Raw genomic sequence first — 22,930 nt, forward strand, 5'->3', positions numbered from 1 at the left:
TAGATGGGAGGACTAGAAGAGAGGACTAGAAGAATGAGATGGAAAGTGAGGAAGAGCCAGGTGGGGAAGAACAAGATGAGGAAGAACAGGATGAGATAGAAGGAGATTGGAGAGGAGCTAAGATGGGAAAGAACTAGATGGATCAGAACTTACATGGGGCAGAACTAGATGAAAGAATTAAGATAGAACTTAGAGGGGACAGCAGATAAATATAGAGAGAAATCTGGCAAGACAGGAGCTAGGCATGAGAGCAGAATACAAGCTGTGTAGAGAGAGAACTGACTCAGAATAATAAAGTGTATGGACTAAAGATTTTCATGTACATAGATTCATGTCCTTTCATCTAAGATTAGATTATCAGCTGGTTGTAGATTCTCCCATGGACCCTGGGAAAGGGCTATGGAGGGGCTGGACCCCAATAGTCCCCATTAAGTTTGGTGAAGTGGGAACTTGAAAAATTATAGTTAAATGTATTTTTTTACAATAGTTGTTAATTTTAAAACATGGAATTTTTGAAATTAATAAAATGTTATAAATAATACTAACAGATTTTTCTACTTGAGATTATTTAACTTTATTACCAATTAGTCCAATCCTTAACTGAGAAATTGTTTTCATGTTCATATGTTTTGTACATACCTCTGTGTTTTCCAGTGATGTGCTCTCCCATGTCCTGGGTAGAAGGGAGTCCTTAGAGAATATCAGAGAAGGTTCTACAAGGTTTACATCTCCACTTCCTTTATTGTCTCTCTTGGGTATGGAGTCCATTGAGTCCGATGAATAAGGTGGGAGAATGTTGCCTTCAAATTCTGTATGACAGCTATGATGTTCATTTCCTGGTTGTCTTTGTGGATTACATCTATCCAGGCCAGTGGATGATGGAGTTAGAACATTGAAGCTGGGATCCTTGGCACCAAGGTATTTTTCAGTGGGATTTCTCCAGGAGTCTCCCTCATCTATAATCTGATGTGTAGGTAATACAGCAGGATTAAAACCAATGGCTGATGTATTCCCAAACTGAAGCTGAGAGATGTCAGGGCTCTGAGAAGTGAATTTGTTGAAGTGTCTTGGGTGTCTTCCATATGTGGATTGCCATTTCAAACCCAAATTTGGTGCACCTGGAACAAAAAAGGCGTTTCCTTCTTTTTCACTCTCATACAGTGGAGTTTCATTATTGATCTCTTCTACTAACTCATCAAAACCCAATCTGACTTGGTTGGAAGAAAGGCACTGGTTTGCATGGTGAAATTGCTGGTGATCATATCCACCTTCCTGTGGATCAATGCGATTTGGGTCTGTTTGCCACCTATATGCCATTTTTGACTTGGTGTAACTGAGAGGATTTTCTTGGCCCCAAATATCTCCTTGATATTATAAAAGAAGTTACAAATTTTCCTAGAAAAAAAAACTGTTTTTAGCGACAAAGGCACTTGCAAGAAAAAAATCATTTTGAATAAATATACACATATGTGGATTGTTCACTTGGCTGGGAATAACTTTCTAGAGTACGAAAAGAGTTCATGAGGACTAATGCACAGAGACTCTGAGGGAGAGTATTGACTTTGGGTTGACTCATAATATTTTATACAGAAAAACAAGTATCCCTCAATTCTGGCATGCTTCTTTTTTATCATTATTATTTTGTGTGTATGTCTACCACTTGAGTGCCTGGTGCTGAGGAGGTAAGAAGAGGTCAACAAGTTCCCTAGAACAGAACTACAGATACTTGTGAGCCACCATGTGGAAGCTGAGAACTAAACCATAATCTTCTACAAGGGCAGCCAGTGATTCTAAGCCCTAAGCTCTTCCTCTAACCCACATGCGTCTTTAGTCCATACAAAACACACTTCCACTTGGACTTGACTGCTTTTCTGAGATCAGAGTTTCCTCAGCTACCCAACTTTCTATGTACACATTAGCATGGATAGTCTTAATTCCCACTCCGAACCCCAACACTGTGTCACCAATCATCTTACAATAGTTATCTAGAGACTTTCCACTCCAGAACTCCTTAAACATAAATAATTGCACATTCTTATGCTCACTTCTCTAGAACTACTTCCATTAAATTCATTAGTGAGTTTTGTGCTGTTACATTTAAGAGATTGCTCACTTTTGAAAAAGCTTTGGTCCTCTGCAGCATTTGATAGGCACCCTTCACCTTCTCTTCATAGTGTCTTGCTATTACTTTGGCTTGCTACTGATAACCACACTATAAATTTCTTCTTTATCTTATTTCTCAAGCATTCCTTTGTCTATTCATTATTTTCTTCCTGATCCTTTTGCGAATTTATTTTCTCCTGAGTTATTGTCTCACTGTATGTTATTTCATCCTATCTATGTTCTGGAGATTTATTTTACTTTTAGTTTTATATATGTGTGTCTGTATGTGGGTACGTGTTAGGGTGTCTGCAGAGGTCAGAAGAGAGCATCATATGCCCTGGAGCTGAAATTGCAGGCAGTTTTGAGCCACCTGTTGTGGGTGCTAGAACCTGAACTTGGCTTTTGCAAGAACAGCAAACACTCTAAGTCACTGAGACATCTCACCAGCCCCACTCTATGTTTTAAATTATCATCCACTTTATATAACTTCACCTAGAACTACTGAACCTGCTTAGTGCTTCCTTCAATGTAGTTTTACTGTGGTATCATTTATATAAAGTCTAAAAATACTCATACTATTGGTAGTACTAAAAGCCAGGGCAATTAATTTTTCTGTTTTTGGCAAGTTGTTATTCATGTCTACCTGTTATGCCTACATAGGCTGCATAAAATCACTTTTCAATGTCTTAACTTTGTAGAACTTAAAATCCATTGGGAATTGTCCAGCTGAAATCTTTCAGCTATAACTATATTTAGTTACAGTGACAGTAATGACTTCACTTGTGCTAGTTTGATATTTTGTTACATTTTCATTACAAAAATGAATTAACTTAGTTGCTTCATAAATCTCAAATACCTAAAATTCACCTTACATTCCACTGTTCTCCATGGCACAAAATGTCCCCATCACCCACCCAATTCTTAAACCAGACCCCAAGGTCTCATCATTGAATCTTCTCTCTCCTCTATTCTCTTATATCCAAAGACCCACCAGTTAGCTTCTCACATAAGCACATCTTGGGTCCACTGTCTCCTGTATAACACTCCTCACTCCTAATTCAGAACTACCAGCTTCCACCTGAAATATATAACTCTCAAACTGCTTCTGTATTTTCTGCAACCAAAAATGATCCTCATTTTCTTTCACATTATAACATTTTATTTCAGACACTAACTGCATATTTCCATGGTTACATGGTTTTCCACATGATTTTAAGTCCCTAAATGACCCAGCTCTGCACTCTCTCTCCTCTCACGTTATGTCATTCAATTGCCATCTGTATGTGGTAACACATGGCAGCCTTCAGAACCCTGAGGTGGATTGCTTCTTTCTTCATGGTATTTTCCTGGGTTTAGGCTGGATATTTACCTTCCTAACTGGACTGGACTGGTCTTTCTCACTATATTCAGTAATCAGGGCTTAGTTGGACTCTCTCACTCTCTCTCTCTCTCTCTCTCTCTCTCTCTCTCTCTGTGTGTGTGTGTGTGTGTGTGTGTGTGTGTGTGTGTGTGTGTGTGTTTGTGTGTGAGTGTGTCTCATCTGACTCTAATCTACACAGCTCTCCAACTCACAGAGGTATTCTTTACTCATCCAGGATTATAGGCATGAGCCACCACATCCATATTATTTCTTCCAAAGAGAAAGTTCCAGGCTAGAATAGGCTACAGTGCATCTTCTACATTTTTCTTCTGTCGTGGCACATATCCCATTTTAACTATATGTAACACTTCCCTCTTCACTTCTGCCATCAGCTCTTTTCCTCTTCTCACTTATCTCTCAGTACCGAGCACGTTACTTCACTTACAGTACATGCTCATTTGTGTTGGTTACACAAATGAGTCAGCAAATTAAAAAAAAATACAGAATCAAGATATGAGAGAAAGAAAATGAACTGATCTTGGGGTTCATTCCTTCTCACTAAGTAAATACGGCATGCTTATGATAGTCAGTATCTCGATATTCTCAATAGAGAGGCTCTAGAATGTTCTGGACCTCATGGCATGCTTCTGGGAGATTACCTTGGTTCTGCTAATTGACAGGACACTCCATCTACTACTGGTGGTGCCATTCCTTAAGTGGATTACTGGACAATGCAAATGGAGGAAGACAGCCAAGAAGCAGCATCCATTCACCCTTCTCTGTTTCCACTTGTGGACGTTCTGTGACAAATTGCTTCACGCTTCTGCTGCCTTGATTTCCCATCATGATGACAGGACTTTGAACTGTGAGCTAAAACCCATTCAATTCTCCATCAATTGTTCCTAAAGTGGCATTTTACTTTCATTATATTTGCTTTAAATATTTTTTTAAATCATTTAATTAATGAATTATACTGATAATACTCTACACACAAGCCATTAAATTGACAGATTTGGGAAGGTTTTCAAGAGATTTTAAAAAGGCATACTGAGTAAAATAGTAAACAGAAAAATTTAAAAATATGTGTAGAGGCTGGATAAACAGCTCAGCACTTGAGGGTACTGGCAACTCTTGTAGAAGACCAGGGTTCAGTTCTCAGGACCCACATAGTAGCTCACAACTATCAGTAATTCCAGATCCAGGGTATATCTGATGCCTTTTTCTGGCCTCCACAGGCATTGAATGCACATTGTACATAGTCATACAATAAGGCAAACCACCATACAAATAAGATAAAAATTAATAAAATGTCAACAAGTATTAAAATATTATTTAAAATTCTAAATTTTTGACTTATGTAGATACAAATACCCCTTTTAAGAACTGGTGTTTAATAAATATTTTTTTCATTTTAGTGACAGCCATGTTGCTTATCAATATAGTGCACTCTTTTATTTATCTGAAATAAAAGAATTTTCAAGCATATGAACTTTTGACTTCATCAGCCCGATGCACAGCTCTTTCTTAACTGATGACCCACTCCTCTTTATTCTTTGATGAGAACTGTGGTAATGGTAACTCCATATAACACTGTTCATATCATATTGCCACAGGTCAGATTTATGGAGGGCTAATTATCTGGCCTCAAAGAGAAATCAAAGGCAAAACAGGTTCTATTAAGGCAAGAACAGCCCTGACTGTGGTCTCCATCCTCCACATCCACAAAGGTGGCAATATCAGCTAAAGAGCTCCAGTGTTTAGAATAGGAACACAGATGATATTTTCCCCAGAGTGCAAAGAATAAAAAGGACCTTTCTAAACATGTCAGTTCTTGACCCTAAAAGTTCTGGGTGTGCTTGCTGCTTAAAAGGACAAAACTTAGACGACGTGCAGAGTCTAAGTAATGGATTAAGGAAAGATGATCTGGAGTTCACACAAACTTTAGACATAGAAATAAGATCAGTTTTTTTTTCTTTTAGATTATAAATAAGTAGAAGATAAAATGGATGAGAGTTATACTAGCACGGAGCACATCAAAGGTACCTAAGCTAATCCTTCTGTAGTTTCAGAACAATGCAAGGAAATGTGTAACCATTACAGCTAACACGATTTCTGAAAAGACTTTGAGATGGAAGACTGATTTGCGGCACTGGAGCCTTTTATCTGCCACACTAAGCTTGTGTAGGTATCACAGCTGCAAATAAACCTTCAGACTTTAGCCTTACAGATTCCTCATCTTCTTCACGGCAATCTGGTCTGTATCATTTACATTTGTTATCTAGTATATATTTACAATGTCCATAATATTTATATAACCTGTGTGTTCTTTATATCACTCTACTTTTTAGCTTCTATTAGAAATTGGGTAATATAGTAAAAATTGCAACTTTCTTAGTGTGTTCACCTAAGTGAAGGCAAAAGGTAATCGGAGAACAGTTACAGTTGCCATTTTCACAAATCATACATTTTCTTGATCATGGTTGGTCCTACAGAAACCTCACTTCCTTTTCAACTCCCTAAAACTTCTTGTGTCTGAATGATTTACAGCTGTCACTATTTTGGAAAGATACTGGAATGCCATGATACATAACAATTCATATCTTCACACTTGTGCACCAGGCTTTTTCTTTGGGGCCACCAACCAGCTCCCAAATCATGACACAGAGACTGATTATTAGTTTTGAATGCTTGGCCTAGCTTAGGCACGTTTCTGGCTAGCTCTTTTAACTGAAATTAACCTGTTTCTCTTTATCTACCTTTTACCTCAGGGCTTATTGCCTTTCTTACTTCTGTATATCTTTCGTGTACTGCTTCTATATGTCTGGCTGGCTTCTTGCCGGGGGCATGTACCTCACTCTCCCCTCCTTCTTCCCTCGTTCTTCCCTTCTCTCTCAAGCCTCGATTTCTCCTCTTGTTTATTCTCTCTGCCCACCAGCCCCGCCTATCCTTTCTCCTGCCTAACTATTGGCCATTCAGCTCTTTATCATACCAATTAGGTACCTTAGGTAGGAAACATGAAACAAATGCAGCACATCTTTACATAATTAAACACACAACCTTATGTCATTAAACAAATGCAGCATAAACAAAGTAACACACCTTAACACAGATAAAGTGATATTCTGCAGCATGAACAAGTGTAACACATCTTTGCCTAGTTAATATTTCAGAACACACATATACTTCCCGCCTCTACATTTATTTATTCAGGATCAGTTTTCAAACATTTTAGGTCAAGCACTAGAAATACAAAAATAGAATATGTGAAATGAAGCTCTTGCCTTCAAGGAGCACATAGACTTAAATGTGTAGTTAAGCTAAGTATGCTAGAGTTACACTGATGGACAGTAGGGACCACAGATCCATGGGGGGTTATGGATAGAGATCATACTGGAAAGCCAATTTTTCTTGAAAGAGTAAAATAAGAGTAAAATTTAAGAGCATTTGAGGCTCACATATTAGGTGTGTTATTGTTTATCAGGTTTAACACCTCAGAGATGATCTAGTCCATGACATGGGAAACTGGTTTCAATGACTTACACATACTGTTGTGACAGTAATTAATTCTGTTCCTTGGGTATGTCTTGCCAGTAAACAGGCATACAAAGACAGCCTTCAGCTCCTATGTATAAGTTTTGGAGATACTCTTGAGGGGCACTTGTTTTAGGCCAGCGGGGAGTCAGGGCACAGCTACATGTAGTGGGTAGCCATTCCAGCTTGGATCTGGAAGTTCCAACCCCATTGAGACTCTGGCAACTGTCACGCCTACGAGGTGGGGTGAGGGGAGGCGCCGGGGGACCCGAGAGCTGGATGGGCCAGCGCTCTCTCTGGGTGCGCTCTCTCGGTGCCCGGAAGCTGACTGGTGCAGTTTGACTGGGCAGAGCTCCGGAGAACACCGCTGGACTGCGTTACACCTTCCCCAGACCCTGCGACCTATCCATTACTTAATTTGTGAGTTACGCCATTAAATAAATATCCTTTTAACTACGTGGAGTGGCCAAAATAATTTCTCCAATATCTGGCGCCCAGAGAGAGTCTCAGGACAAAAAGAGTGCGAAGTGCGAAGTGCTGAGTGGCGGGCACACCTTTAATCCCAGCACTCGGGAGGCAGAGAGAGGCAGATCTCAGTGAGTTCAAGGCCAGCCTGGGCTACAGAGTGAGTTACAGAAAAGATGCAAAGCTACACAGAGAAACCCTGTCTCAAAATAACAACCTCCTCCTCTACACACACTTGTGTTATTAAATAGCCTTCTAATAGATGAGGGAACTAGAGGACTATTTCCTACAATTTACTGATGTCCCAAGACATCTTTTACATTAAAACCATTTGTGGAAGCAGTAGGATTAGTTATGCAAGTATATAGAATTCTCAGTTTAATGTAATGAAGAAAATGAACTTTCTAGGCACAATTGAGATGTGGAAAAGAAGGTTGTTTTCTAAGCAGAGGATGCTAATTTCGCAAAGCCATAAGGAAAACTATGGAGGATACACAAGAGTAGGAAAAGGAGGAGACGGAGGAGGTGTGAGGCTCAGAAGGAGAAAGCTGAGCAAATGAAGGAAAGAGCAACATGTCAGGAGAAACTGCCGCAAGCAGACCGAAGTGCTGAATCATGGAGTAAAAAACACCAGCATGGTTTAAAAATACCGTAGAAGAGTTTGTGTTGTTGGATGCTGACAACAATGTACTGCACATGGAAATTGAGATCTGGTATATGATATAATTAAGAGAAGAAAATTGGCCTGGAACCTAAAAGGATAATTAGAGCTCCTCATATTGCCATGGCTATGGAAGACATGCTACTCATAAACTCCTGAGGTTTGATTTTCAGACAATCAAAGAGACAGAGATATATCAATGTGAGTACTGCTGGGAGTTTGCAAGTGCATCTGCTGTTGGTAATAACAGAGAACAGATTGTGAGGCTACAAAAATAGAGGCTTTATATTATCTCAAGTTTTGGGAAATATGAGCTATCAGGCCTGTGTCTGGTGATGGCCTTCCCTTGGGAAAAAGTCCTAGAGTAAAATAGCATAAGAAAAGATTGTGTGCTTGTGTGTGTGTGTGTGTGTGTGTGTGTGTGTGTGTGCATTTGATGTGTGCACATGTATATGTGTCCCTTCATATAAAGCTACCAGGGATCTAGATAATAACCATAATTAATCTTAATTACCTCCTGGAGGTTCTACTTTTAACACCACAATTTTAACCCACAAAATGCCCTACAATAGGGAGTCATTTTTAATAGATTACCCAAGTCATAGCCACAAGCACTAAATACGCCCATGTGTTTTTAGGTAACTCAGATACTTAAATATTTTAAATATGGCTCAATATAGCTGCCTGCTTTAAGAATTTAGTGAGGGAGATGAAGACTTTCTGAAATGATCAGGATTAGTTTATAGAGTTAAAGAAGTACCTACCATCTCTCCCTCTGCCTTCCTATTATTAGTTGTAGTGTTTTCCTTAAAATAGCCTATGAGTAGTACTACAAATAGGATACATATCAGAACCACTGCTGATCCTTACATATTGTGGTTAGCAGTTTTAAACCTGTAGGTCACAAACCCTTTAGGGGTCAAACAACCCTTACACAGGAGTCGTCTAAGACTATGGGAAAACACTGATCTAGACTGTAGTAATGAAGTATCTTAAGCCACAAACTAGAAAGCAGGGATGGGACCTAGTGACAGGCCCAGTACTTGCTGACAAGATGGAGGACCTATGTCCAGTCCCTGGGAATTACACAGTGGAAAGAGAGTACAGACTCCCACAAGTCATCCCATGACTTCCACACACTTGCTGTGGCATACATGCAGACGTTTACAAGATTACACATACACACCATACACATATACTCACAGTAAATAATTTAATAAATGTAATTAAAGTATTATTTTACAAAGATAAATCAGCATTGCTTGGGAGACTAACTGACAACAGGGTGAATAATTCCTGGGATAAGCTGGGCTATCTGAGACAAGGTCTCCCTCTGTGGTCCAGGATGGCCTTAAACTCACAGTGTAGTCCATATTACTCATGACCTTGTTGATTCTCTTACCTCAGACTCCCATAAGAATACAAGCTGCACAACTTTGTCTAGCTCTTACTTTTATCCATTTGATAATTTGAAATGAATCGTGAATAAAGTCTTTAAATATTTTATTAGAAAATAACAATAGCCCTTGAGCCTAATCAAGTCTGTGTACAGTTCTCACATGTAAGCAACATTTCCTCAGGGTCAACTCTAAGGCAAGAGGAGTTAACGGAAGTGAAAGTGATGGGTCAGGAAACTCACTTTCCCATCCACTCACAGGTACACATCTTGCTCTAAATTAACTTCCTGTGACTCAGATTCATTATTGCCTTTCATTAGGGACAGCCAGTTATTCACAACATAACTTGTCAGTATGTGGCTAAAAGTTCCTGTCGTTTTATAATTGGGGATCTACTGTATCCTCTAAATATAAATGCTTCTGGTTTGCCTTTTCTACTTAGTTCCCAAATTTATATACTTCCAGTAAAATACGAAGGATATATGTGCATGTGTGTACAAGTGTGTATGCATGCACTTGCATGTCTCTGTGTGTGCATATGTGTCCATGCATGTACATGCGTGTGCTGTATTCATCTTTGTTTCCATCTGGCTGTAGCATCTCTGTTAAATATTAATATATCTTAGAAAATTTTCTTATAAAGGTTCTGCTCACTGTTGTGAATATTTGCCTATGGATGGAAGTGGAAGGAAAGTAATTCGCTGTTATTATTTGAATATGGGTCTGGAATCAAAGTGATAAACAGCTTTATCTCATAAATTAAACCTCACAGAGTGGTAATTTGGATGAAAGAAGACAAGGGGCAGCTTAACAAAATTATAAAACAACATGCAAGGTCTAGTTCTTTTTAATCATTATCTTTAGATGTGACATTATTTCTTTAGGATGTCATATGTCTACTAAGGTGACTCAATTCATCAAAAATCTTCTAATGAAGAAGCCAGAATCCTTTTATAGTTTAGCATCACCAGCTGCAAAGACTGGCAAGCATTTTGTCAATCCTCTTTACACCATATGATAAGTAAAGCAGACCAAATAGAAATGGAAGAGACATACATCACACTACATACACATGGCACACACGCATGCATATACACACACCCACACACCCCCCACACACACACCACACATACACCCCAACACACACACACACACACACACACAAGCACACAAGCACACCACACATACACACACACAGGCACACACACACACACACACACATACATACCCACACAAGTACACCACACATGCACACACCCACATAAGCACAACACACACACACATCACACACACACACACACACACACACACACACACACACACACACACTTACACACCACTGACGGGCGCTTACTTTATCATCTGAAGGAATTGTAGGCCCAAGACCCTGGTAGGTAGATGGTTAACTCTCTGTGGCTTCCTCAGTGAGTGGGTAAGTGCTGGTCAGTTCTCTCCACCTCTTGCCCTTCTGACTGCAGCCTTCTTCAGTTGCAGCCTCCAACCCCTTCCTGTGCACTATCCATGACTAAAATTTGCATTAATGCAAAATACGCATTGTCAATGATTGCCCAGCATTTAGTTTGCACCTTCTGGGAAGGGAGATAAGTTTTGGCGATGTAAATGAAGAGAAAGGCCAGTCCTGGCAAAAGAAAACCGTATTCTTTTTAGTTACCTAGAGCAAGCTTGTCTGCTTGAACTAATTAACAGGACAAGAAAAGCAAAAAACGGTGAAGCCCAGAACTCAGAGGGAAATCAAGCTACAGCTAGCAACAAGAAAAGAGAAGGATATGTTCACTTCCTGTTTTTCATGCTCAGAATGTTGGAGCCTTGTCCTAACAGAAGCTAGGCACACAATGAGAAAAGCCAGAATAAGCTACAAATAATTTGGGTAAATGGTGGAAAAAATGCTCATTCACAGTGGATGAGTAATTAGATAAAACGTCATCATAAATGCATAAATATTCTTCAAGACATAAAGTGTTTGTTAAAAACTTATTGTCTCCCAGGCTTCACAGTTCAGCATATGATCTCAATACTTGGGAAGCAGATAAAGTAGACATTGTAATTTTGAAGCCAGCCTTGTCTACACAGTGTGTTCTAAGACAGTTAGACTTTCATAGTGAGACTATGTTTCAAAATAAACACACACACTCACACACACATGTACAGGTAGGTATACACACAGGTACACAAATGCATACATGTACACATGCATGCATACACACACATAGAGAAAGGACATACTAGATCTAAAAATAATACTTGCTTAAGTAAATTAGCTATATATCTTTTGAAAATTAAGAAAAAATTTTTTTAAACAACATACAAAATAAAATACAAAATAGCATTGAAATGAAAAATTGTTATAAAGGAAATTAATAAAAGAAGATATCAAATATTGAGCATAATGAGATAACATAATCAAAAACTGAAAATATAATCTTTGACTTAAAATATTAATTAAATTAATAATTTATAAAGCATGGATATGAGTTTTAAAATAAAAATTTAAAAGATTAAGACAGCAGAAAAGGAAGTGGTGATGTGAATGGATAAGATGTAATGCTAAAATTTTAATGCTTAGAAGAGACCAATCATTTCATCAAGAAAACTCCCAAAAGTAAAGAGGAAAAAAATTGAGATGGATACCAATGCAGATAAAAAAAGATAGTTCTAAATACTTATTTAGATCCACACACAAATATGGTACACACACACTTATAAAAGAAAAAAATACTTGAACCACTTTAGTGAAAAAAGAAAGGGGATAGAAAAGTGACTGTGTTCAACTTTATCGTTAGGGAAATTTTTCACCATTCAGGAGGTAAACATGTTTTCTGCCAAGCATTCAGTTTGCCTATCATACATAACAGGAAATTTTTCAAATTTTATGTAAATGAGTACTCAGAAGTCATTGTAGTTTTCTAATGAGAAATGTGTATCACGAGAAGTTATTTCAAAATCAGTTGATATTATCTTAGTTTAAAATATTGTTGCAATGGGGCTGGAGAGGTGGCTCAGTGGTTAGGAGCACAGACTGCTCTTGCAGAGGACCCAGGTTCAATTCCCAGCACCTACATGACAGCTCACAACTCCCTAAAAAGAATAAAAAAAAAATAAATAATAAAAAAAATATATTGTTGCAAATATGTTTAGACAATACTTAAAAAAAAACCATTTTATGGGATGGGAAGATGGGTAATGGGTGGATAAATGCATGAGGACCTGAGTTTGGATCCCTAGCATTCATGTAAAGGCCATACTCAGGGTATGTGCCCTCCTCAGCACTGGGGAGGCATAGACAGGTAGATAGCTGGGCTCACAGGCTGTCCAGCTAAAACAGTGAGCTCCAGGTCTGGGAGAGGCCCAGCCTCAACAAATAAACAAGGGAGTGATAGAGAAAGACAAGTGACATCAATATCTGGAGAACACACACACACACACACACACACACACACACACACACACACACTCACACTCACTCACTCACACTCACTCACTCACTATTAAGAAGCAAGGAGAAAGACCTGAGATTATTTAAACCAAAATTGAAATTCATGCAAAACTTCCATTTTATAATCAGAAAGGGGAATATTACTGCTGCTATTTTATCATGTATTAAAATAAAAGGTTCATATATATATATATATATATATATATATATATATATATATATATATATATATAATTGGCAAGGATTATGGAGACAAGTTGAGAAAAATAACATTTATTGTTTACAAATGACAAAAAAGAATTATATTTGCTAAGTTTCTAGTAACAGCAGGAACCAGCTCATTACAGTTGTGGTTCAAGAACAGAAATCTGAATGAATCAAGGCTTCTCAATGCTGTCTTTCATGCCAGCAATTAATCAGAAGTAGTTGATTGAGTGAAAAACCTTACTTGGGGCAGATTTGTCCTTACTATATTATCTGGAGAAAATAGATATATCTTATCTCCTCAGGAAAGGTCACACAACTCTGAGTGTCCAGCCAGGGATTTTCCTTCTTGTATGGTGCCCAAAATTCCCCCAAATGATAAAAGTGTGAGGTGAATGATTTAAAATACTAAATACGAGCTAGTAAAAGAGGGCATTTTTTGATCAATTGAGACACTTCCATTAAATAAATACAATGAGCTGTAAAGTAGTATTCAGAGTGGCTAATTATGCATAAGACTTTTTCATGCTCTTATATAAAATCAATGTAAATTTGAGACGAAATCTAAAATAATCCTGAAACATTTACTATGTCTGTGTGTACCCGCAAAGTAAGTTGAAAGCCTGTAGGAAAGAAGAAAATGGCCAGTGAATAACTGAGAAGGGGTTTCGAACATAGACAAGGTTTTCCCATTAAATTCTTTAGAGAATCTTGTAGAGTAACACATATGTGGACACACAGAAACGTATTGGAGAAATTATTTTGGCCACTCCACGTAGTTAAAAGGATATTTATTTAATGGCGTAACTCACAAATTAAGTAATGGGTAGGTCGCAGGGTCTGGGGAAGGTGTAATGCAGTCCAACGGTGTTCTCTGGAGCTCTACACAGTCAATCTGCACTGGTCAGCGTCCCGGCACCGAGAGCGCCCAGAGCGAGCGCTGGCCCATCCAGCTCTCGGGTCCCCCGGTGCCTCCCCTCACCCCACCTCGTAGGCGTGACAGTTGCCAGAGTCTCAATGGGGGTTGGAACTTCCAGATCCAAGCTGGAATGGCTACCCACTACATCTCCCCCTTTTTGTCTAAATAAGAAGGTCCTAAACTAATACAAGACTATATACAAAGGAATGGTTATCAAATATTGTCCAGAAATAATGAGAGATAATGACCTAGATAAGATGGAACTACAACCAATGCAAACAATATCAAGCAAGAAACACATACTAAAATCCAGAGAAGTATAGAGCATAGGTAAACAGCATGTTATAAAGATCATTCAAAGGTGTCCTATCCTAAAGAACCTGAATCTAATACTTAATATGTTCTATCTAAGATATTATATATACCAAGTTGTAACTATAACTGCTAGTCTTCAATCCCATCAAAGACCTGAGAAGGAACATAATAGTACCTGAGAAATGGTAGATGGATGCAAGCAACTTTCGGGAATCTTGCAAGAGTAGACCAAGACAGCTGGCAGCCTGGACAGTCACCTAATGTTTCTCAGCATTGTTGGTGCATTCAAATTGGCTACAGGCCTAGAGTATCTGACAGACCATTTTCAGAAGCAGGATTTCTGAAAGACCATCTTACCCTGTCTTGGCAGAGTACAGTGGTCGCTTTCCTTGTATCCCGCTTGTCCAGAAAGGAGAGCATTGCATTTGTACTGTCAGCCATCAAGGCAAGGGCAGTTCTTTGCCCAGTAGGCCATTTTGTGCCAAAAGACAAACTTCCAAATGGAAATGTCTTAGAAGCCCAACATTCTCTCGGGATCAATTGGTGCAGCCAGGAGCAATTGTGTCTCACGTCAACAGAATTCTAAGTTATTTAAATGCCATATTCTCCAGGTCTATGAAGTGTTTGAAGATTACCTGCCCATCTAACCTATGTATCTGTAAGTCTGGATAACCTAACTAACGTAACTATAGAGATGACAAGCATAGGCGACTATAAATCTATAAATTTTATCTATCGAAATAACCTAAGGACTAAGGCTTCACGTAAATAAGGTAAACAGTCTATAAGCAAATGTATGGTGAAGAACGATGACTTCAAAATTGTGACAATACACAAGATATTTATAACAGAGGTAGGAATATATAGTGCGATATGCAATATGACAATAATATTAAATATATATCAATATACCGAATATCCTAAACAGAAGTAGAACATATATAAAGTATGACAGATATAAATTTACATTTGTATCAATATAAAAATGTTTCAAATAAGAGTAGAAATATATGTACATTATAACAAATATAGTTGAAGACTAGATAGTCGTAATTTCCTCAGTTATGATAAAAGATGTTAGCTATAAAACCTTAAACTCACAAATATAAGATAGATAGGACATCTTCTTTAATATTGTAACTATAATTCTTGCTCGGTAATTGTTTTGTTATATGTAATTTTACCATGTTAAAGTTAAAACCTTCCTTTTTAAAAAAAGAAGAAAGGGGAAGTGCTGTGGATATCACTCTATATAAATAAAACACTGATGGCCAATGACCAGGCAGGAAGTATAGGCGGGACAAAGAGAGAGGAGAATTGGGGAAACAGGAAGAAGGAGGAGAGAGACTGCAGCCACTGCGAGGACAAGCAACATGTAGAGACTCTGGTAAGCCACCAGCCACGTGGCAAGGTATAGATTTATAGAAATGGGTTAATTTAAGATAAAAGAGCAGTTAGCAAGAAGCCTGCCACAGCCATACAGTTTATAAGTGATATAAGCGTCTGAGTGATTATTTTATAAGTGGATTGTGGGACTGCGGGGCTTGGGGAACCTGGAGAGAAGCCCTCCAGCAACAGAAACGTACGGAAGCCCTCCTATGTATACACAACAACAAGATAACTAAACTGATGCTTACAACATTATTTCACTCCTATGAGATGAGAATGTCATTAGGTAGACTATCAAGGTTAACTGAGATTTGTAAATTAGATCATAGGTGAGATCTATGTGATGTAGGTCTAGGATATCCAATTTTCAAAATTATTTTTATCATTCAGGAATAAGTAAAGTCATAGTTTTAGGCTTCTGCAGAACACTTGTTAAAGTTTTGATGTACCTGTGATAGGGAATGTCCTTTCCTACTAGTCCTCAGAGAATATGGAAAAACAACAAAAAATAAGTCAGTCGAACTGGAAGAATTATCTACTGTGAGTGTGTGTACAGAAAAGGGTTATACTGTTCTCAAGTGCCTTGTCATATCTTAAGTTAATTGAAGTAGAATATATATATTATTAAAAAATCAATGATTGATGTAATTATATGTAATATAATTAAAATTTTTATTGATTATATACCATTTAACTTTAATATAATATAGAATTAATTATATATATTAGTAATACATAGAGAAAAATAAAAAATACACATGCCATAACTAGATAAATGTACATGTAAGTCAGCTGCACATAACATAAAATCTACAGATTGTTAAGTTGTGTTTGTAAAAAGGAGCAATTAACAAAGGTATGTGGAAATTTTATTATGGATACACCAGAAAGAAAAGGATAAATATTTCTTAAAATTCAAAACCCAGAAAGATATCCTAGGTAATTAGTAACAAAAGCACCACAGTAAGCTAGTATGGCTATATTTAAAATAGATAAAATAGGGCTATAGCAAGACCATGTAAAATCCAGAAGGGAATACTATTTGCCATGTGGCATTTGAGGTTTGTGCCTAAAAAAAATTCTCAAAACATACATGGCAACCCTTTGCTGCACCACAAGAAAATAATAAACCCACCTTCTCAGTGGAACTATTAAATCTTAATCTCACATTTATAAATAAACCAGACAAAGTATCATTAGCTTTACAGAAAATTTGACAAATTTAGTTTGTTAATTTGATGTAGTGGCCATAGATATTGTACCAAATAATTAGAAAATATGCTTTGTTTCCAAGGACAAGTATTACTTATAGAATCTGACTGCACATTTGGCTACTATTAATATAATTAAAAGGAAGTATATAGGTTATTCTCCCTAAATCTGCTGTAGTAAAAATTAAATAAGGACCATATGTTCTTAAACTTCAAAAAGATTCCTACATAATTCACAAAGGGGGAAATCAGTAAGATAAAAAAAATTAGAAATAAAATTTCCAAGAAAAAAAAAAAACAGTTTTGCTTGGGTAAGGTCAGGGATACACAGCACATCTACTCTTAATCTGGAGATGAAAATAAATCTTCAAAATATGCAATACAGAACCAAATATTCAGCAGAAAAAGAAATGGGAAAAAATGACTGAAGATGCACATATTTTTCACAAGAGAATCATTGCTAAGAACTGATAATTTGAAAATATTTGTAAGTAAAAAATTAAGATTCATTTTGTCATGACAATCTTTATGCTTTTTCATCAGGACATGAATTTGAAAGAATAGCACTGATTTAGTTAGAAATAAATGCAATAATTTTATAGACAGGAACTTTTTTGTCATCTTTTCTAAGTGTCATGAGAATTATATTAATTTTTGCTTACTAGGGAAATTTTCCTCATGAAAACTGATATCAGTTATGATGACACATTGTGAAATCATGATCGGGACCTCACAATAGCAACACAAGAGCCTGCTTATCAGTGAACACTTGTCTGTTTCACTGGATAAAATCTCTGTGTGTCTCTCTTTCTCTGTCTCTATCTCTCTGTCTCTCTCTCTTTCCTCTTCTCACAGTTTAGTTACATTATTCTCATTTCACAACCTTGCTTCCTAGCTGGTCCAAGTGCTGTAGAGGACAAGAAGCATGCCATGGAATGAGACATCGAGTTGGGATAAGAAAGGCTTGATTCAAATCGGAGCTGACTGGTGTTATTACCAGTGCGTGTTGCAGGTGTTCATCCTCTCTCCCTGTGCTTACCTGAGACACAATTTTGCATCTGAAAATTCATTCCAAATGAGCAGTGTACACATGGCACATGTTAGGGTGAGTTTTAAGGTTTGGGGCATATCTTACTTCTCTTTTCAACCCCATATATCAGAAAAGTAATTGTCTGTCAAGTCAGATGGTTAGGGAAGTAACACATTAGCCCATATTGGTCCTCAGTGGTTTTTTTTTTGTAAGGAAGTAGGCAGACAAGATACAGCAAGATCTCAGCTTGAATGATAGACAGAAACTGCTCTTTTCCCCATGACCTGTTGCCGGTTTGGAACCCATTGCTAGGAGGACACTGCTTCTATTGAACAGTAGGTTCTCTTTGCCATGTCACTGGGGATACACCAGACTGGAAAACATGAATGTGAAGGATAATCTACCAGAGGACTGAATGTAGCTCACCACTGTCAGAAATGTAGAATTAAGAGCATTTAGGAGACAGCACAAATAATATCAGTGGAATTGAGGGGTATAACAGCCTGAGATAAGAGCAAGAAGAGGAGCCAGAAGGGAGCAGAGGAAAAGAGAGGGAGAGGGAGAGAGAGAGACAGACAGACAGAGACAGAGACAGAGAGAAGAGGACAGCGGCAGAAACAGAGGAAAGGCAAGAAAGAAAGGAAGAATCAGCTTTCCAGAACAGGGAGAATTACGTGCCAGATCTCTAATTCAAAATATAGCAGAAACATTGAATAGCATAATTCAACACTTTGAAACAATAAGGTACTTGTATCACTTTATCTTCCTTCATGTTTAAGACAAGAAGCATTTTGTTTGAATCTCTTACCTGGAGCAGATTTCTCCCTGAAATTATACATGATCTCAGTTCACTTCTGGACTCATGGAAACGAACACAGGTCTGTCTCACATGTTCCTGGTCCTGGTAACTATTATCCCTGTCTGACCGGTTTGGCTTGTTTGAGAATCTAGTTTTCATCACCCTGGAGGGTCATATGTAAAAGAAGTGTTTGTGCTGACAAGATAGATATAAGATTGAAGCCACAACCCTAACAATGAGTTAGCTTCTGTGTGCTGTGAAGAATCTATGCCAATAAATTCCAAACAGCAGGATACAAACATAGACATGTTTTTGAAACTACGTGCATAAGGTAGGCACTTTCTTCCTCAAATCACATTTGCTTGTGATAGCACATAGAGAGGACTCAGTGGCTCCAGTGTCAGGAGCTGAGGTAAGCCTGCAAGTCTGGCACACCAAGAGATTATAAATCACTATGTGCCTTTTTATATTAAGTTTAGAAATGATAAACATTACTTTTCCACCTCAGAACTCATAGTAAATTTACAAAGAAACAACCTCAAAAATGAAAATACTTTCAAAGACTGAACTGAAATAGACCAGGTATATTTGCTCTTGACTTTGAGCCATGTGTGGAAACATTGAACCAACTCAAGTCAACACATACTTGGCTCCAGGTAAGGGAGGCTCAGCCAAAGGCAGGAATATGATGCCATCTGTTGTCTCTTTCTGTTTTTGTCTGCCTTTTAACTTTTTTACAGTTTCTCCTAAGATTGATTTCTTGGGTACAAGTGCAGAGAATAGAACTTTCAGAATTGTGTTCACTTTAAAAACTGCATGTGAGAAGATATTTACTATGTTTACATTTCAAAACTGTGATTCCCTTGTGCACACTTTCTCTTATATATAAATAAGCATGTTAACTTTCTGTTGTTATAACAAAAGATGGGAGTAAATCTTGTTTTAAAAAGGCAACACTTATATTGACTCAATGTCTCAGGGGTTTTATTTAGTCAATAGTTTCTGGCACCCATTGTGTTGTACCTGTAGTACACAGCATATCATGATTGATGTTTCATTCCTCTCGAGGCAGCTGAGCAGGAGAAGCAGCAGAGAGAGGGGGAGAAATAGAGGAAGAGGAGGAGAGAGGAAGAGAGAGGGGGAGAAATAGAGGAAGACAGAGAGAGAAAGAGAGAGATAGAGAGATGGGGGAAGACAGAAAACTGAGGTCCAATATACTCTTGAAGTGAAGTTCCCTCAGAGTGGTAGGTAGCTCAACCTTGAAGAGAGTGTGGTGCCACAATGAGAAACACTGACACCCTTACATTTTGGTGATGTTTTAGATTTGTGTTCTTTATATTTGTCTTTTTCTTTTTGGTGCTTTTTTTAAGTGCTGGGATTGAGCCCAGAGCCTTCCATGTGCCAGGAAAGTGTTCCACGCTGATCTACATCTGTGGAGCTCTACAGAACCAAGGAGATTTGTGGTGATTTTATGTGTAGCGTTTGTTCTTCAAGTGAGATAAACATATAAAATATCTGAGTTGTTTTTAAGACAAGGCATTATTATAAGAAAATACCCCCCCAAGTGGAAATATTTCTACCTGTAAACCTCTTATCATGCATTAAGGAAAGTCTACATCCAGTTATGGGCTGGGCCTAAGGAAGCTGGGATGAGTAAATCGAACAATCTAACCTTGGTAAAAGTGGAAGATTATGGTTAGAACAGTCTGACAGTAATTATCATCAACAGGAAAGGATGGGAAGTTAACCTTGTACTGTGTTTCTTTTGGAAGTATGCCCTTCAATGTCATAAATATCCTTGCTTAACATGTGTTCTTAACTATTTTAGTAGAAGTTTTTATTAACAAAAAAATCAAGTGGCAGTTATGCTATTTCTGTAATTTATATTTCATGTCTTGTTTTATGCATTTGTTAAATAATCTCATTCCTTGCATCTATAATTAGTATACTTTGTCTTCAGATAAAACATTTATGACAAAACAATCACACTGTATCACTGAGATGGCATACAAAAGACAAGGAGCCATGCTGTGTGTGTATGAATATATATGTATATGTATATGTGTGTGTGCACGTGTGTATATGTATGTATATATATGTGTGTGTGTGTATGTGTGCTTGTGTGCATATATATTATATGTGGGTGCACATATATCTGTGCATATATGTATATTTATATGTGTGTGTATATACATGTGTGTGCATGAACGTGTCTATGTGTGTGTGCTTGTGTGTATGCACATGTATATATTTATATATGTGTATGTTTCTGTCTATGTCTGTGTTTCTCTCTCTCTCTCTCTGTGTGTGTGTGTGTGTGTGTGTGTGTGTGTGTGTGTGTGTGTACATGCTTATTTCTGTGGGGATATGCTATGTCCCGTGTGTGGACTTCATAGGACAGCCTTCAGATATGAGTTCTCACCTTTCAACCATGTTTTGGGATAGAGCCTCTTCATTACTGTGTAAGCCAGGCTATCTGATCCCTGCATTTCTGCATTCTCCTGTCTCTGCCTCCTATCTCCACACAGGAGCATTCTGGGATTAAAGAGGCCTGTGATTTTGCTGCTGGCTGGTATTATGCTTGGCTCATAAGAACGTCAAGTGTTGCTGCTCATGGTGGTGCATGCTTTTAATCCCAGCACTCAGGAGGCAGAGGAGGTCAGATCTCCACGATCAAGGATAGCTTGGTCTACAAAGCAAGTTCCAGGAGAGCCCAGACTACACAGAGAAACTCTGTCTCAAAAACCAAAAATCAAAAATAAAAGTCAAATATTTTCCTAAAGAGTTTTCCTGATCTGCCTTAAAGAATTGGTGCCCAAATCCACATTGTTTTTCTCAGTAGAAGTCACCTCCCACACTCTATGGCAAATCAGATTTGTTTGTTCAAAATGCCAGCTTATCAGGCTACACTCTTGCTCTAAGTCAGCAAAGACTTCACCATTGCTTTGTACGTAGGGAAGAAGTTGACAATCATTTCCAAAACTAAATGCAAGGATTTGTGTTCCAAACCTTGAGACTGACTGCATGCGTATTTTACATATGCTCAGCATACTCCTCCCTCTCTTCTTGATGTCTTTGCACAAAACCTTTTGAAGCAGAAACTTACCCACTAACTAACAAACTTTCAACAGAATCTGCTGGACCTTCAGCCACTGATTATTATCATGCAGGGTGTGTTGAACGAAAGTGGCAATTCTCTGCTCTTGTGGAGTGTGTTGCAAACAGCTTCTGCTGTGTGCTATGTGTAGTTTCTGCCTAGTGCTAGAGCAAAGCCATCTGAACTGTTCTGTATCTTTGTGAAAAGCACACAGAGTGGGTTGTGAGTACTATGCTCTGACTTGTACATCTCTATTTGAATTATAGGAAACAGAAGAAGACAGTTATCTGAAAATCGAGTATGAGGCACACTGCTCTTATATTAAAGAAAGTTGTTTGTCCTGTCTTTCATTTCAGCTAGGGATAAGTGTAAAGGGATCAATAGAATATGAAGTCTTTAAAAGCCAGAACTTTTAAGCTATCAAATGTAGTATGTGTTCAAACCCAGGATAAAAGAGCAAGAAATTGCTATTGATGTTTCCAAAGCTTGTACAAGCCAAGCCTATGCTTGTTAGTGAAATTAATCCATTCACTTTATTTTGAAATCTTATCTAGTTACTGAAGAATAAACAAGTATGAAAGGTTCATTGAAGACAAGACTGGGTATATTCACAATGGAATACAGCCCAACAAAGGCAGGAGTGACATTTCCATCCAGACTTTTGATTTGGTGCTTAGTTTTAAAGTGGGATATTGCTACTCCATAGTTCCAGCAGGATCGTCTCAGGCCCTGGAGACTTTGTCTCCATTGTGCTCTGCTCCAGCCTAGAATGAACAACTTCTACCTTTCATTGTTTCTGAAAGCACTTGATTCTCTTTGTTAGATCCATCTTTCACTCTTAAAATATTTAGGTTTTTCTAGGCCGGGCGTTGGTGGCGCACGCCTTTAATCCCAGCACTCGGGAGGCAGAGCCAGGCGGATCTCTGTGAGTTCGAGGCCAGCCTGGGCTACCAAGTGAGCTCCAGGAAAGGCGAAAAGCTGCACAGAGAAAACCT

At 38.0% G+C, this 22,930-nt stretch overlaps 1 protein-coding gene across 3 annotated transcripts in view; it reads right to left on the reverse strand.

Annotated features, from left to right (window-relative positions):
* Nucleotides 1-22,930, reverse strand: part of Pik3c2g (phosphatidylinositol-4-phosphate 3-kinase catalytic subunit type 2 gamma) — a 347,375-nt gene that overhangs the window by 316,159 nt on the left and 8,286 nt on the right. For 2 of the 3 annotated variants that reach the window (XM_037204040.1, XM_028872205.2), the window contains exons 1-2: nucleotides 18,848-18,975; nucleotides 640-1,395 (exon numbers count right to left, since the gene is read on the reverse strand). In XM_037204040.1, coding sequence (XP_037059935.1) covers nucleotides 640-1,317 — 678 coding nt within the window. In that variant the 5' untranslated portion in view covers nucleotides 1,318-1,395; nucleotides 18,848-18,975. Of the gene's footprint in view, nucleotides 1-639; nucleotides 1,396-18,847; nucleotides 18,976-22,930 lie in introns of those variants that run through there. The other variant, XM_037204039.1, reaches the window with a different exon arrangement.

Source organism: Peromyscus leucopus, chromosome 3 (genome assembly GCF_004664715.2).
Source record: "Peromyscus leucopus breed LL Stock chromosome 3, UCI_PerLeu_2.1, whole genome shotgun sequence".
In the NCBI taxonomy this organism is placed as follows: domain Eukaryota; kingdom Metazoa; phylum Chordata; class Mammalia; order Rodentia; family Cricetidae; genus Peromyscus; species Peromyscus leucopus.